This window comes from Hydra vulgaris, chromosome 12, assembly GCF_038396675.1.
Source record: "Hydra vulgaris chromosome 12, alternate assembly HydraT2T_AEP".
NCBI classification, from domain to species: Eukaryota; Metazoa; Cnidaria; class Hydrozoa; order Anthoathecata; family Hydridae; genus Hydra; species Hydra vulgaris.
The window spans coordinates 40,547,367-40,563,656 of record NC_088931.1 but is presented as its reverse complement, the minus strand read 5'-3'; the positions used below and the strand labels follow the sequence as shown (position 1 = coordinate 40,563,656).

The following is a 16,290-nucleotide window of genomic DNA, read 5'->3' as shown; positions in this document are numbered from 1 at the left end:
GCGCAATAATTCGTAGTTATTTTATTTGTTTATATTCACATTGTTTGGTTTATTAATTATTAATGTTTCTTTTGTTATTTGATTTGTGTACTTTGTTTGCATTTTTCTTTTGTTCTCACTTAATAAACAATTTTATTACCTGTCTAAAAGTTGTAAAAAAAACAACTGACAATTGTAAATTAACATTAATGTATATTGCAAAATTCTGCAGTAGACATTTTAGTTTTATCTCATATTTTGAAATTAGTGAATGTCATTTCTTTTAAAATAGTTTTAAAAATTAAAATGGACAAATAGAAAACAAAGGAGAGTCACAAAAAATGAAAGTTTCAAGTGCAAATAAAAGTAAAAAAACAATTAAAAAGTGGCAATGAAAAGCGAAATATAAAAACAAAATAAAAAAAAACATTTTATTATTGAGAAAGTGAAACCAGCAATACCAAGTAACGAATTTGTTTTGAGCTTTTTTTAATTTTAAATATCTAGTTTAGGATATAAGATTATAGTTTATAATGTGAAATCTTATGACTAAAAGATTTCACATTGTACAATATATTTTTATTATTAACTTTAGTTGATCAACTGCCAACTGGATTAAATATTTTACAACACATAGCTTTTAATTAGTCGATGCTTTCTAACACATTAAAAAAGTTAATGATAATTGCATGCTCGGTAAAAAAAGACAAGAAAATACGAGAGATGTGTTGAACTGCATTGTTGGTGTATTCTAAGCAAAATCAAGGGTCCCTGGTTTAAAGCTAGATTCCCTCTTCAATCAGATAATAACTTGATACAAAAGCTGAATAAGTTGAACAAAAAATATTTGAATTTGAAAAAAAATATGCACAGGAGGTCGCCTTTAGAATTAAAAAGGCAACAAGACTTTAGAAAGGAGCTGGGAAACATCTTTTGGGCAGAAATAGCTGACTTACAAAACTGGATAAAGAAGGACAAGAATAGATCAGACCTAGATAGGAAAGAGGACCTAGATTTTTTATTCGATCAAGAACACAACAGAAAGTTATTTCTAGGGCCTGAAGATAAAAAATATAGCGAGAAGGTATTATATATTATAATATAAATCCATATTATAAACCTTTTTTCTGAATTTAAAAACTCTCCTCTCATTGCTCACTCTTCTCCAATTTTTCATTGGTTTTTATTTTGGGTACATTAATTTTTATTTTATAGTGTATGCTGTTTATATTTCGGAGCAATCAAGAAAGAGAAATCCATCTATAAAAAATGCTGTTAAATCAATAGAAATAAGTTCAGAGTTAGAATTTAGTACGGACACCAGCGAAGATTGATCCTTTGATTCCGATTTTGAACCAGGATATTAACGTTCTATAGAGTCAAATTGTCTTATAAAAGCTGAGATCCCAAAAGATATTATTTCTGGTAATGTTGCTCTAATTGCCACAATTACTGATAATTCTCCAAACATTTTGACAAAAGTTACTGTTGCAATCCTTGATAGATCTGGGGTTGATCTTACAAATGTAAATTGCAGTGGGTCAACAGCATCTAGAAAGATAAAACAAACAGCTCATGAAATGGGAGTTATTGCTAAAGAAGATGTCGAACTTAGCATCCAAGCTTCTCCCTACCCATGCATTATACATTTTGACGGAAAGACACTTTTTGAAATTAATAATGGAAAAAAATGATAGACTTGCTGTTCTAGTAACTATTGATAATGAGTCCCATCTTCTTGGAGTTATGCCATTACCCTCCTCATCTGGAGAAGATCAGTACAATGGTGTAATGAAAGTCCTAAAAGAGTACAATCTCGAATCAAAGATTGGATTACTTTGTTTTGATACCACATCAAGCAATACAGGAATACATAAAGGATCTTTAATAAGAATATCTACTGAGTTAAATAAATATCTAATTCTTTTAGCTTGCAGACATCATGTTTCTCTTTTGAGAATCACACACTTTTGTGAGACTATAACAAATAAAAAAACTAAGACCCCCGATAACCTTTTGTTTAAACATTTCAAAAACTTGTTTGAGTAGCCTAATTTTGAGTACAACCCATCAATGTTAGTAAAATTTGGTTGGGAAGAAATTAAAGGAACTGTTGTTGAAAAAACTGCTACAGAATCTCTTGAGTATTGTAGATTTTGCTTATTGAGAAATAATATTGTAAGGGAAAATAGAAAAGAACTTGCAGAGCTAGTGGTCAGCTATCTTTCTCCTTCTATCATTAAAATTCGAAAAACTGGAGCGGTTCATCATGCAAGATTTCTTGGGAAATCTATATATTATTTAAAAATGCAAATTCTTTCAACTCAAATTGATTTTATTCAAAAAAAAAAAAAAATTTTAAGGTAATAACTGAATTTATAGCTTGTTTTTATGCAAAGTGGTACCTGAATCAAAAAATACAATCAAAGCTCCTTTTATGGATGTAACTGCTATTCATCAAATGCATCAGTATAAAGCAGTATGTACAGAACCATTTGCTGCTGATGCTGTGTTAAATTCTTTATTTAAACATACATGGTATCTTGGCAATATTATCATTTCCAAAACCTAAGTCATGTTACTTTAAAACTGAAAATAAGCAAAAAAAAGATATAGAAAAATTGTTGAAAACTGAACTTAACATTCATCAGCAAATTCCTAGTTTAGCTTCTTTGGTTGACGAGTTCTCCTGGTTAATGTTTGATATGATCGGAATAAAAGATCAACAAATTGATGATTGGCTGACCTTGCCACCTCAGTATTGGCACACGCAATCAACATATGAATTATTTTTAAATTTTGCAAAAAATATTGTTTGTGTAAACGACCACGCTGAAAGGGCAATTGGAATGATGCAACAATTTGTTCACCGCTACAGAGGCGAGAAAGAAAAACAAAATAGGCTCATTGCTGTGGACAAAGTTCGCTCAATTTTTAAGGCATCAGGCAGTGAATCTTTATTAACCAAGAGACAAAATAACAAAGTTATAAGCAAGGAAAGAATCGCAGAGGGACTACTTAGCTTACGCTGCAAAATTCAGAAGATAGCTTGAACTTTAGTATATGATAAAAATATTTTTTAAAGATACAAGTTGCACGTAATTTAAGTTTGTATCATTCAATCAACCTATAAAAAAATGTTTTTCTAAAAAGCTAAATACAAATAAAATGAAAACCAAACAATGTGAATATAAACAAATAAAATAACTACGAATTATTGCGCATTCTTTTGTTAAATGCGCATACTTTCGTTTTTTTGCATAAAATCGTTTTCAATTTAAAGAACTATTAAGAAAAATTACGGATACACATCAATTTAAAAAAAAAGTGGAAATTATTATGAGTACATTAAAAAAAAAAAAATTAAAAATATTAAGATTTACCTTGTGCTCAAAGCCTTGCTACGAGGGTACTATTTGGGGCATTTTTAGGGGGGTTTGACGCTTGAGCACAAGGTAAATCTCAATATTTTTGATTTTTTTTTTTTTTTTGTAATTGTATTTGATTTAATATTTGCCCCAAATTTAGCTTGTTGTGTATTCGTGTTTTTGAAATTTTATTTTTTTGAACACCCCTAACAAGTATTCTGGTGATCATATTGGATTTGTTGATCTTGGTGACACAAATATTAACTATGCAACTCTTAACAAAGTTGATGAAATTGCAACACATATCCTTGTTTTTCTTGTGAGAGGTATTATAAACCCTTTTAAATATTGTTTTGCAAACTTTGCTACAACAAACATCCAAGCTATTCAATTATTCCCCTTATTTTGGAAGGTTTTCAGTATTTTAGAGCTTTCATGCAATCTTAAAGTAATTGCTACAACAAGTGATGGTGCCTCATGCAACCGCAAATATTTTAGCATGCATTTTCATATGACAGAAGAACAAGATATTAACACAAACGTTAAACTTATCTACCACATCAAGAATAAATTTTCTGATGATGATCATTATATATATTTCATAGCTGATCCTCCACATTTGATAAAGACTGCTCGAAATTGCCTTTTTTATTCTGCATCAGGTAAAGGAAGATATACGTGGAATACTGATAATCACATTTTGTGGAACCACATATCTGAATTATTTTATGAAGATCTAAACTGTGGCCTTCACACTTGCCTAAATCTCTCCTTAGAACACATTAGGTTAAGCCCATTTTCCAAAATGAATGTAAGATTAGCAGCTCAAGTACTTAGTTCATCTGTTAGCACTGTTTTAAAGGCATTTGGTCCTGCTGAAGCCTCTAGAACTGCTGAATACTGTCAGATGTTAAATGATTTTTCAAGCCATTTTATTTGATGAATGATGAAAGGCTAATGAGGCTGACTAAATTTTTTTTTAAATATTTTGAAGATTGGAAATTAATTGAAGACCTGGAAATTTTACTAAGGCTGATCGGGGGAATATGTTTTTATCTTGGCAAACATATGAAGGGATCAATAATACTGTTCACTCAGTTATTGATTTAATTAAATACCTTTTAAATAAGGGTGTCCAATATGTTTTAACTGAACAGCAATGTCAAGATTCATTAGAAAATTATTTTGCCCAACAATGAGCCATTGGAAGAAGAAAGGATAACCCATCTTTACATGATATTGGGTATAATAACAATACGATAAGAAACCAATGTACTTTCAAACCAATTATAGGAACTAATAGTCTTGACAATAATCCTAAACCTAAGACCTTTACCAAAGAGAAATTACCATGCCAAAATTGGTAAAAAAAATGAACTCATCAAAAGAAGGAAATTAAAAACGGCTAATTTCAAAGCCACAAACCTTATAAAAGCATTATTTGTACAAAATAATTGTGTGTGTGTGTGTCAATATGTATATATATATATATATATATATATATATATATATATATATATATATATATATATATATATATATATATATATATATATATATATATATATATATATATATATATATATATATATACACACACTTGTCGTTAGTATTTGCAAAAAGGGCTCCCAAGTCTTGAATACTGTTTTTTAGTATTCAAGACTTTAGAACCCTTCTTGATAATAGTGAGATGAAAAGATTAAGGTAAGTTGTGTTACAACTTACCTTACTCTTTTCATAACTAAAACTGAGGTGGCATTTTTAGACTAAGTCAAATGAGCCAAAATATGACTTGCAAGGACATATCCTACAAGAGTTGAGGTTTTATCTGTGAGATTTTCATAAAACCTTTCTGACCAGCAACTTTGTAAAATTGTGGATAAAAAACTTCCGCATTACCATTAAAATTTTCAATAACTTCCTTTATTAGATCAAATGAATATTTTGCATCATCTTCAGAGAAACTGTACCATGAAATCTCATCTCTGATATATGGAGGGTAGCAAAGATCGTTTTGCACAAATTTAATGCTTTTTAAAATGAAAGTTATGAACTCGTCTGCAGTACACGCATGCTTAATATCAGTTGTTGCATTTGTTTGCAGTGTTGAAGAGTCAATCAATTTTTAATACATTGTTTCCAGTTTAGGATGTTGAATGCTGGATCCTCTTGACTCAATGCATGGGTTTTGCTTATGTCTCTGTTTTTATGACTAGGCAACTCATTCTTTTATCTCCTAATGAAGGTACAGCTCTAAAACTAAGTTTTATGGTTCTGAGGCCGGCTGGTAGTCAGGTTTCCCGAACTCTGAGGTAGCTCTCAGAGAGGCTGATTCCATCAACAGTTGAAAAATATCAAAGTATTAGCAGTGTCATGTTGCGCATGGATGGTGTTCCTGTTTGTACTTTTGGTGTGCATTGCGGAGGCCACATTTGGAGCCCTTTGTTACGGCTTAGGGTTTATTAATAGTAATGAGGCAATTGCTTGGCTATTAAACAGTGTCCTGAGTACTATCTATGCTTTAATTCAAGTTCTTCAATCAAATTTAAAAATGAATAAAGTACCAAAAACTATAAAACACAAAAAACCATCATCATCACCAAATTCTCTAAACCTATCATTCACTAATATTCGTGTAATTCACAAATTCAATAATGGACACTGCTCTAAAGAGCTAGCATCTCTTGTGCCATCTTCTAAAATTCAATCTCGTGTTACTCATCATTCAACTAAGTCTCATCTTTTTTCTGTGACTGTTCCTAAGTGCTCCGAAAACGCTTATTCATCTAGTTTTTTTCCTCGAACATCAGTTGTTTGGAATTTGCTTCCTTCATCTTGCTTTCCTAATTCATATAATTTGCAATCCTTTAAGTTGTCCGTCAATCGTTAACTTGCTTTACAATCATCATCTTTTTTCTTCCAGTAACTTCCAACTCTAATTAGTGGCTGCTTCCAACCTTGTTGGAAGCGAAGTTGTGTAAAAAAAAAAAAAAAGTTAAAGTTGTTTAAAACGCTTCCATTCTTAATTTCTGTAAGAAAAGCATCGACATTATTAAGAAACTTACTTTTTTCAAAAAAAACGTCTGATTCTAGATCTAATATAAGAGAATCAATGGACTGTTTCTCTCCAAAGTTTGATATTTTTTAGAATTTTGTGCAGGTATTGGTAGTCTAGGCACGATAAATAAACTATTTTCAACATTAATTCAAATTTTTAATTTTTATTGTTAAAAAACAAAACAATCTTGCGAAAACGGCCCAACTGGCCAAACTACGTCCTATTATGACTATGCTTTATCAAATCGCAGTCAAATAATATCAATTTTATATGTTCTATCAATCAAACAACGAAAGACCATATTTGTAGCAAGATGGAACAAAATTTTAAAAATTTTGTAAATGACCTGTATAAAACCTGTATTATTATGTATATTTTTTGTCCGCTAATTATAAAAACTGTTATTTTTTAAAATACTTATTTTATAATACTACATCACTCAAGATATATATATATATATATGTATATATATATATATATATATATATATATATATATATATATATATATATATATATAAAAATATATATATATATATATATATATATATATATATATATATATATATATGTACATATACATATACATATATATATATATATATATATATATATATATATATATATATATATATATATATATATAATATATATATATATATATATATATATATATATATATATATATATATATATATATATATATATATATATATATATATATATATATAGATATAGATATAGATATATATGTTTGTATCTGAGTCTTGCTTTCTAGCCTGCTGGAAAGCGGCATCTGTTATCCCTATCTTCAAAAATTCTGGAGAGCGATCTGATTCGTCTAACTACCGTCCCATAAGTCTTCTTCCTATCATAAGCAAGGTTTTTGAATCTTTAATTAACAAACACTTAATTTCTCATCTTGAACCTAATAACTTACTTTCTGACCATGAATATGGATTTCGATCTTCTCGTTCTACAGCTGATTTGCTAACAGTAATAACTGACAGGTTTTATCGTGCATTAGATAAAGGTGGAGAGGTTAAGGCTATCGCTCTTGACATTTCAAAAGCTTTTGACAAAGTTTAGCATGCTGGTCTTCTCCATAAGCTTTCTTCTTATGGTGTATCCGGCAACATCTTTAAGATCATTGAATCCTTCCTTTCCAATCGTAGCATAAAAGTTGTCCTCGATGGACAACACTCTTCTTCTTATTCTGTTACTTCAGGGGTTCCTCAAGGTTCTATCCTTGGCCCGATACTCTTTTTAATTTACATTAACGATCTTCCAGATATTTTCACATCTAAGGTGGCATTGTTTGCTGATGATACTACCATTTATTCTTGTCGTGATAAGAAACCAACACCCTCTGATTGCTTGGAGGGGGCATTTGAGCTTGAAAAGGATCTCACTTCTGCTACAGCATGGGGCTCACAGTGGCTGGTGAACTTTAATTCAGATAAAACTCAATTTTTTTCAGCCAATCATTATCGCAATAATTTAGATCTTCCTATATTTATGAACGGTGATGTACTCGATGAGTCACCTAATCTTCATCTTCTAGGATTAACTCTTACTTCCAATCTTTCTTGGAAAACATATATCAAATCAGTTGCAAAATTAGCATCTGCTAAGGTTGCATCTCTTTATCGAGCTCGTCACTTTCTTACTTCGGATTCTATTCTCTATCTCTATAAATCTCAAATCTGGCCTTGTATGGAATATTGTTGCCATATGTGGGGCGGATCTTATAATGATGCCCTTTCTCTTTTAGACAAGGTGCAAAAACGCATTGTAAACATAATTGGACCTGCTCTTGCAGCCAACCTCCAACCATTATCACATCGCCGTAATGTTGCTTCTCTTTCTCTTTTCTACAAATACTATAATGGGCACTGCTCTAAAGAGCTAGTGTCTCTTGTGCCATCTACTAAAATTCATTCTCGTGTTACTCATCATTCAATTAAGTGTCATCCTTTTTCTGTGACTGTTCCTAAGTGCTCCAAAAACGCTTATTCATCTAGTTTTTTTTCTCGAACATCAGCTCTTTGGAATTCGCTTCCTTCATCTTGCTTTCCTGATTCATATAATTTGCAATCTTTTAAGTCGTCCGTCAATCGTTATCTTGCTCTACAATCTTCATCTTTTCTCTTTCAGTAACTTCGAACTTTAATTAGTGGCTGCTTGCAGCCTTGTTGGAAGCGAAGATGTTTGAAAAAAACAAAAAAAAAAAACATATATATATATAAATATATATATATATATATATATATATATATATATATATATATATATATATATATATATATATATATATATATATACAGCCCTCCGAATTAGGGTCGACATTCAGCAATGTTGACTTAACTGCCATCCTAAAAGTGTTTGAGGTCAGCAAAAAATTGCCGACCTCGTTTCCTTGTTTTAAGGATAAACCTTTACATCAAATTTTTTTGCTGACCTGATTCTGACCTCTAACATATATATATATATATAAATAAAGCTTTATATATATATATATATATATATATATATATATATATATATATATATATATATATATATATATATATATATATATATATATATATATATATATATTTATATATATATATATATAAAGCCCTCGGAATTAGGAAAAATGAGGTCTAACAGATTAAGGTCAACAAAATGTTTCTGACCTTAATCTGTTAGAGGTCAGCATCAGGTCGGCAAAAAAATTAGATGTAAAGGTTTATCCTTAAAGCAAGGAAACGAGGTCGGCAATTTTTTGCTGACCTCAAACACTTTTAGGTTGGCAGTTATACATATATACATATATTTATACATATATGCTATTTTGTATGATCACTTACAATTAACTTGTTGCTGATCTTCTAACTCTGTTTTTTTATTTATATGCTTGAAATTGTTTACTGGTGAAATATCTGTTTTGGAAATAGTTTCTTTATATTTAGAATTCTAAAAAGAAAAAATTACTGTCTAATTGATGCTTAATTAAATGTATATGATTAATCACCTTACAAAATACACTTACCAAACTTTTACAGTGAAAATTTTTCGGTGGTTTTAAAGGCATTTGTTCAAACTGTTTATCTGTAGTAGGGATTATTGAAGATGCGATGTTAAATGTATCTTGAAAATTATACAGAATTATTTATAAATATTTATTTTTAAATTTGAAATAGCCTTTAATAGTTTATTGCATTTGACAATCTTTAATCTATCAACTTTAACATTTTTACAGAAACATTAGATAAACTATTATAGGTTTACTAAAGAAAAATAAAGAAACATAATAAGTTGAATATATACAAAAAGCATTTAAATAATAAAATTTAATTTTTTTATCCATTTAGTTTTTTAGTTCCATTAATTATTTTATTAATTACAACTCTGTTCACTTTTTAAACTAAATCAGTAAACTTTTATTTTAAAAATAAAAAAAAATTTTAATAAATAAAAATTTTCTGCACTAATTAACTTATTTTTTATTTTATTTTTAACTATTTTTTTAATGTGCTGATGCACCCCAACTAAAATAAAACTAAATTTAAAAAGTTTTTGTTAAACTTGTTTTTAATGGTGCACCATTACTTTTGATTATTTGACATATTATATACATATTTGTACATTATATTTCTCTAACCTCACTCATAATGTTTTTAAAATATGTTATATATTTTTTTAAATATATATATACTTTTTTTTGTTGCACAGTTTTAAAAATTGTTTCTTTGATTGAAAAAAACTTCTGTGCAAAATCTTAGGTGTTTTGGATAATACTTAGAGGTTGCTCAAGGAAAATAAAAATTTACTGTGTTAAAAGCATTGGCAGCAACAACAATATTTAAAAAACTTGAGCTATAGCTATGATATACAATTAATCATTTTCAAAATATTCCTTAAATAATGCAAATAACATTCAAATGTTGCACTATTTGCAAGATCAAAAGTTTAGTCTGTAGCAATAGTGGCATATGTCATCAAGATGCTTTTGCGGCAATCTGGAATGCGTTTTCTGTTGTCCTCAACAACTTGTATTAGTTTCTGCATTTCAGATTCAGTTTTTGTGATGGATTGATTAAATGTGATCATAAGAGCAACAAAACGTCAGCAGTGTCATTGATAACTTTCACAGATTTTATAATTGCTTTAGTATAACGAAATTCAGCAATTTTCTCCCAGGTCTTTGGATTGGTTCCAGATAAAATGGTTACATTGAGACCAAGTGACTGCAAAGCAGCAGTTAATGATGATGTAACAAGCTCATGAAGTTGCTTCTTTTCCAACTTGTTTAATTCTACTGCTGGACACTTTATACCCCTAACACTCCAATCAGCTCCACTTTGAATCATAGCTTCAACAATCAACTTTTTTTCTGTGTTACAAACCCTGTCAGAAAATAATGAAAGTGGAATCATTTCTGACCCAAGGTACCAAGTGTGATTTTGAAGCTTCATCATAGCAGCATTTGAAATGACCTTGTTGATCTCATAATATTGTTTAATTCTTGTGAAGAGCATCAGATCATTTGCTGGAGCATCACTTGCAATTGGACAGGCAATCCATGCTGGTACATAGATATGAGCAGCAATGATACAAAATTCGCACAAGTTGTTCTGTTCTTTCATAGTCAGCTTGAATTCATTTCTTAAGAGGTATATCTTCATACAATAAATGACTTTAGCCATCCATCTAGCCATGTAATAAGCTCCCGGCATGCGAAAGCGATACTTCTTGGTGGCATAGTCTGATAACGGAAAACCCAAAATTAAAAGGCAAAGATAGATCATCTCTTTGTAGTCTTCTCTTGGTAAGTACGAAGAGTCATCTGATAAGAAAGGCTGCACCAAACAGCAAGCCTCTGAACTAAGTTGCTGAAGCTGTGGTTCAGCAAGATGGGTGTCATCTAATGGAGCATAATTGGCTTGATTTATGCTTGGCCAACACTTCTGAAATCGTTCAAATAGAGCTATGTTGGGCCCACTGCTGGGTCCAAGCAAAACTGAGTATATTTCCCCAATAATTACTTCATGCATATGGTGACGGCAAGCAAAGTAGAGAAGATTTTTCTCCATCAACTTCTCTAGCAAGATGCACGCACCATTTTGGGAACCCGTGTTTGATGCTGTTGTGTCAAAACACATACCGACAATATAATTTGCAATATTCCATATGGTCAGTAACTAGAAGGTTGCTTTTGCTTATGCCAGTCCAGTGCCAGATGATATCTTTACAATACCCAGTATTTTCTCCAGATTACGACCAGTCACATCAAGAGCAATTCTATCAACATTGGACTTTGGATTTTCATAGTTGGTGCTGTTTCTCATCATCTTACCATCCCAGTGGACGACCATATGTTGTTTCTCACTTACGTAAATTTCTGCCGAATGTGATTTTGAGTTGATGAACGGTGCATGATGCGTTTGCAGCAGACTGTTGATCTTGATAATGGTGTACTTGGGAGGTCCTCTCCACTTGCTCTAGCAATTGCAGCTACCAATATAATGAATTTTTGGGCAGATAAATTGATTTGATCAAGTGTGGATGATACATCTGGAGAAACCAAAATTTCATTGAGAATATGTGGCTTTTTATCTTTAGGACTTTGTTCACAGTCAGTTGATTGGGTTACTAGTTTTTTGTGATAAACCGGAATTTTTATTTCATAATCATCATTGTCATCAGGAATGTCACTGACTTCTGTTGCTTTGTCACTGTCACAATCAAGACTAAAGTGGCTACAGCTAGGGGTAAGGACAGCATTTGCTTTTTGTCTTCTCTCTTCCTCATTCTGCTTTCTTTTTGTTTCTGCTTGTTGACGCTCTGCTGTTCGCTTTTTTTGTTGAGATAATTTTACATCTTCTCCAGCCATCTTCATCATATGAGCATTCTTTTGGTCTTCCAGAAATATTTTATCTTCATCAATTTTAATTAGCTAGTTTGCATCCTTGTGTAAAATGTCAAACAGTAAATCTAATTTGATACTAAAATCTTTCTCTCTAGCAATCTGTGACTTATTAGCTCTTTCTTTATTCTTTTTAATTAAATTATATTCATCAACACATGCTTTCACTTTTGATACAATATGAGGCTGGTAAGTCATTGGAATTCTAGCTTTTTTCCAGATGTGAGCTAAACCATTAGATGTTGCTTTTGCACCGGCTGGAACTGTTTGTTTCAATGCTTTGTGATAGTGGAAAAATGTCCTTAACACATCAACCATTGTTGGAAGGACATTGCTTGGTAGGTTCTTCTTAGGTTGACCAATCAACCATATTGCAGTTCGATTACGTGTCAAAGGAAAATTTGAAGAACTTATCTTTGCACTCATTTTCAGCAACAAGCTCAAATTAAATGATACCAAATTAAACTCAACTTGAGAAATTAAATATTAATTTGCAAACATAATTTAAAATATGTGATCAATATTTCAATATGAATGTGATGAAATCATAAGTATTACAAAACTACAAACACTAAAGTAAGTTAAGTCACCCAATAATATTTAGCACTAAAAAACAAGATATTGCCATAACAGCTATAATTATTATTTTATAGGATTAAAATAAATAAGAACCTCAAAATCTTTAAATATTTCAGTTGTTCAGCAAAAAATTACAATTAATGAAAATGTTTTTCAATCAAAAACATCAGATGACAAGATGGCTGCTTGCCACATGACCAAAGAAGTTAGCTCATAAAAGACAATGGAACATCAAATTTGTTTAATATTTTATCTAAATTGATAAAATTAGGAAATTATTTAAGGCATAATGCTATTATTATAAAACTAAAAGGCCATTGAGCAACCTCTAAACATTAATTTATTTTAATTATCTTTTGCACAGTAAATTTTAATGCCAATTTGCACAAGATAAACTAGTGTGCATTCAGATCAGAGAAAAAAAATTTTTTCAAGTGGTTATGTGAACACCTCTGATATATATATATATATATATATATATATATATATATATATATATATATATATATATATATATATATATATATATATATTATGTATATATATATATATATATATATATATATATATATATATATATATATATATATATATATATATATATATATATATATTCAAAATAAAGAAAAAAGAAGCAATTTTGTAATTCTTATTTTATGAAGTTATTAATTTTGTAATTCTTATTTTATTTTGCTATATTTTAGAACGAGGCTGACCAATTTTTTGGATAAGAATTTAAAAACTAATGTTATTTTATTATATAAAACACATTTATAATATATTAGGACCACCCTAATGACCAGTTGCAAACTTGAACATTTATGCACCTCAAAAAATTAATTAGAGACTTATTCCTTAAGGTACTAAAGATTTTAAATGTTATGATATTGTTTTATTGATAACAATAAAACAAATACTTTTTTATAATCTAAATAATAAATATATCATTAAAAAAACCTTTCATTTGATTTTCTTCTTTAGTTAGTAAAATCATTTAAAAACCTTTCTTTTAGATTTTTTTGATTAGTAAAACCCTTTAAAAACCTTTCTTTTGGTGTTTTTTTTTGGTTGGTAAAACCATTTAAAAAACTTCCTTTTAGTGTTTTAAAATTAAGATACATAATGTTCTCAAATAAAAAATATGAAAGGACCTATGTCATGGTATAAGCAGAACAATGAAAAAACACACAAAAAAAGAAAAAAATGATGTTTTCATTACAAAAAATTAATGTTAATGATTACATGGTTATTGTTGTACAAAATTACTTTTAATAATGCATAACTTGTAAATATAAATTTAGTCAATAGAAAAATTATAACTAAATAAATAAATTTGTAAAATATAGTCAATCAAACTATTTGGGTTGACTGTATTTTATAAAACTGCATGGAACCCTCCTAATGATGATCAATTAAGTATTTTATAACTGTATCTAATGTATATATAGTTCATCTTTAATATTTATATTATATCTTACAAAAAATAATAAACATACCTGATATTGATTTGAAAGCAATTGTTATAGATAATGTGCCCACCTGCTTTCTTTTCAAATTCACAGTAGAGCAGATCAATGGATAATGACTAATATATAGTGTACAAGTATATATACACACATTTATATTTATATGTATATAAATATACATATACACACAGATATATATATATAAATATACATATATATATGTATATATATATATATATATATATATATATATATATATATATATACATATATATGTATACGTATATACAACTATAAATATAAATATAATTGTATATATATATATATATATATGTATATATATATATATATATATATATTATATATATGTATATGTATATACAATTATAAATATAAATATATATATATGTATATATATGTATATATATGTGTATATATATATATATATATATATATATATATATATGTGTATATATATATATATATATATATATATATATATATATATATATATGTATATACATATATATATATATATATATATATATATATATATATATATATATATATATATATATATATATATATATATATATATATATATATATATATATATATATACAACCCGTAGATGTTGTCTGAAAGTTTTCTCCATATTTTGTTGACAAAAAGTAAAAATTAAAATGCAAGACCGGAATTATTTTTTTTTATTAAGTAGATGTAGCAGCACTCTCTTGCGGGTCAGGCTATTTGTCAGTCGATGTAGCAGCACTCCCTTGCGAGTCAGGCTATTTGTCAGTCAATGTAGCAGCACTCCCTTGCGAGTCAGGCTATAAGATAGTCAATGTAGCAACACTCCGCGCATGATTTACAGTAAAAAAAAATAAAAATAAAAACATTTTATTAAAAAAATTAAAAATAAAAACATTTTATTAAAAAAAATAAAAATAAAAACATTGTTTATATTGTTAAAAACATTCAGAATGTTTTTAAAACATTCTGGTCAATTAAATTTGCGTTTTTGTGGTTTTTTTTAAAAACGATTTATTTGTAATTAAATTAATGGTTTTTACTTTCGTCCAACACGCAAATGTTGGACGAAAGTCAAAAGTAATTAAAAGTGACGTATGTGTTGGCGTAAGAATCATTTTTTTCCTTCCGCTCTTCCCAAAGACAACAAACTATAGATCTATATATATATATATATATATATATATATATATATATATATATATATATATATATATATATATATATATATATATATATATATACTCTACCCAACGAAAACATATATAAAAAAAAATCTTTTGATTTAGCGTCTTTTCTTATAGATAAAATATTTAAGAAATACCCAAAAATTGGTTTGCTTGCAGTAACTTGGTGAATATTTGGTACTTCAATCTTGGCAAAGTCTGCACATGTACGCCCATATACAACATCAAACAACAAGCTCTTCATATCTTTAAACGAGAAAAGAATGTTTAATCAAGTTTCAAAAGTTTCAGGCGAAGTTTTAAAAAGAAAATATGGGGTCAACAGGAGGTGCGTCTGATATTATGTTGTTAGCTTCAGGCAAGTCACTGGTCAGAAATAAACCATTGGTCAATTACATGTGTGTTTCAGCAACTAGGGTTGATCCTAACGCCATTCGCCAACCCTGTTAAGTAGCTGGTGATTATCAGTGACAAAAAGTGAACAATTGAAAGTTAGGTCAGTTAATGTGGGTTCTAGTCAAGAAAAAAGTAGAGTGAAATAGAAGATAGAAAAAAACTTATACAAAATAAACATGTTTACTAGCAGGTGACTTGTTAAAAAGGTTTATTGTAACTTTTTTTTTGTAAATGAAGAATGTTAAAAAAATATTTTAGGGGTCCATGTGGAGAAGTGCAAGGTGTTTTAGTAGCAAAAATATGAATAATAAACC

At 28.8% G+C, this 16,290-nt stretch overlaps 1 protein-coding gene across 3 annotated transcripts in view; it reads right to left on the bottom strand.

The window, feature by feature from the left end:
* LOC100207572 (C2 domain-containing protein 3) overlaps positions 1–16,290 on the bottom strand; it is a 76,073-nt gene that overhangs the window by 51,451 nt on the left and 8,332 nt on the right. For all 3 annotated transcript variants that reach the window (XM_065813238.1, XM_065813239.1, XM_065813240.1), the window contains 4 exons: positions 15,718–15,826; positions 14,394–14,482; positions 9,442–9,539; positions 9,260–9,365 (listed from right to left, as the gene is read on the bottom strand). In XM_065813238.1, the coding sequence (XP_065669310.1) occupies positions 9,260–9,365; positions 9,442–9,539; positions 14,394–14,482; positions 15,718–15,826 (402 nt within the window). The remainder of the gene's footprint in view (positions 1–9,259; positions 9,366–9,441; positions 9,540–14,393; positions 14,483–15,717; positions 15,827–16,290) is intronic.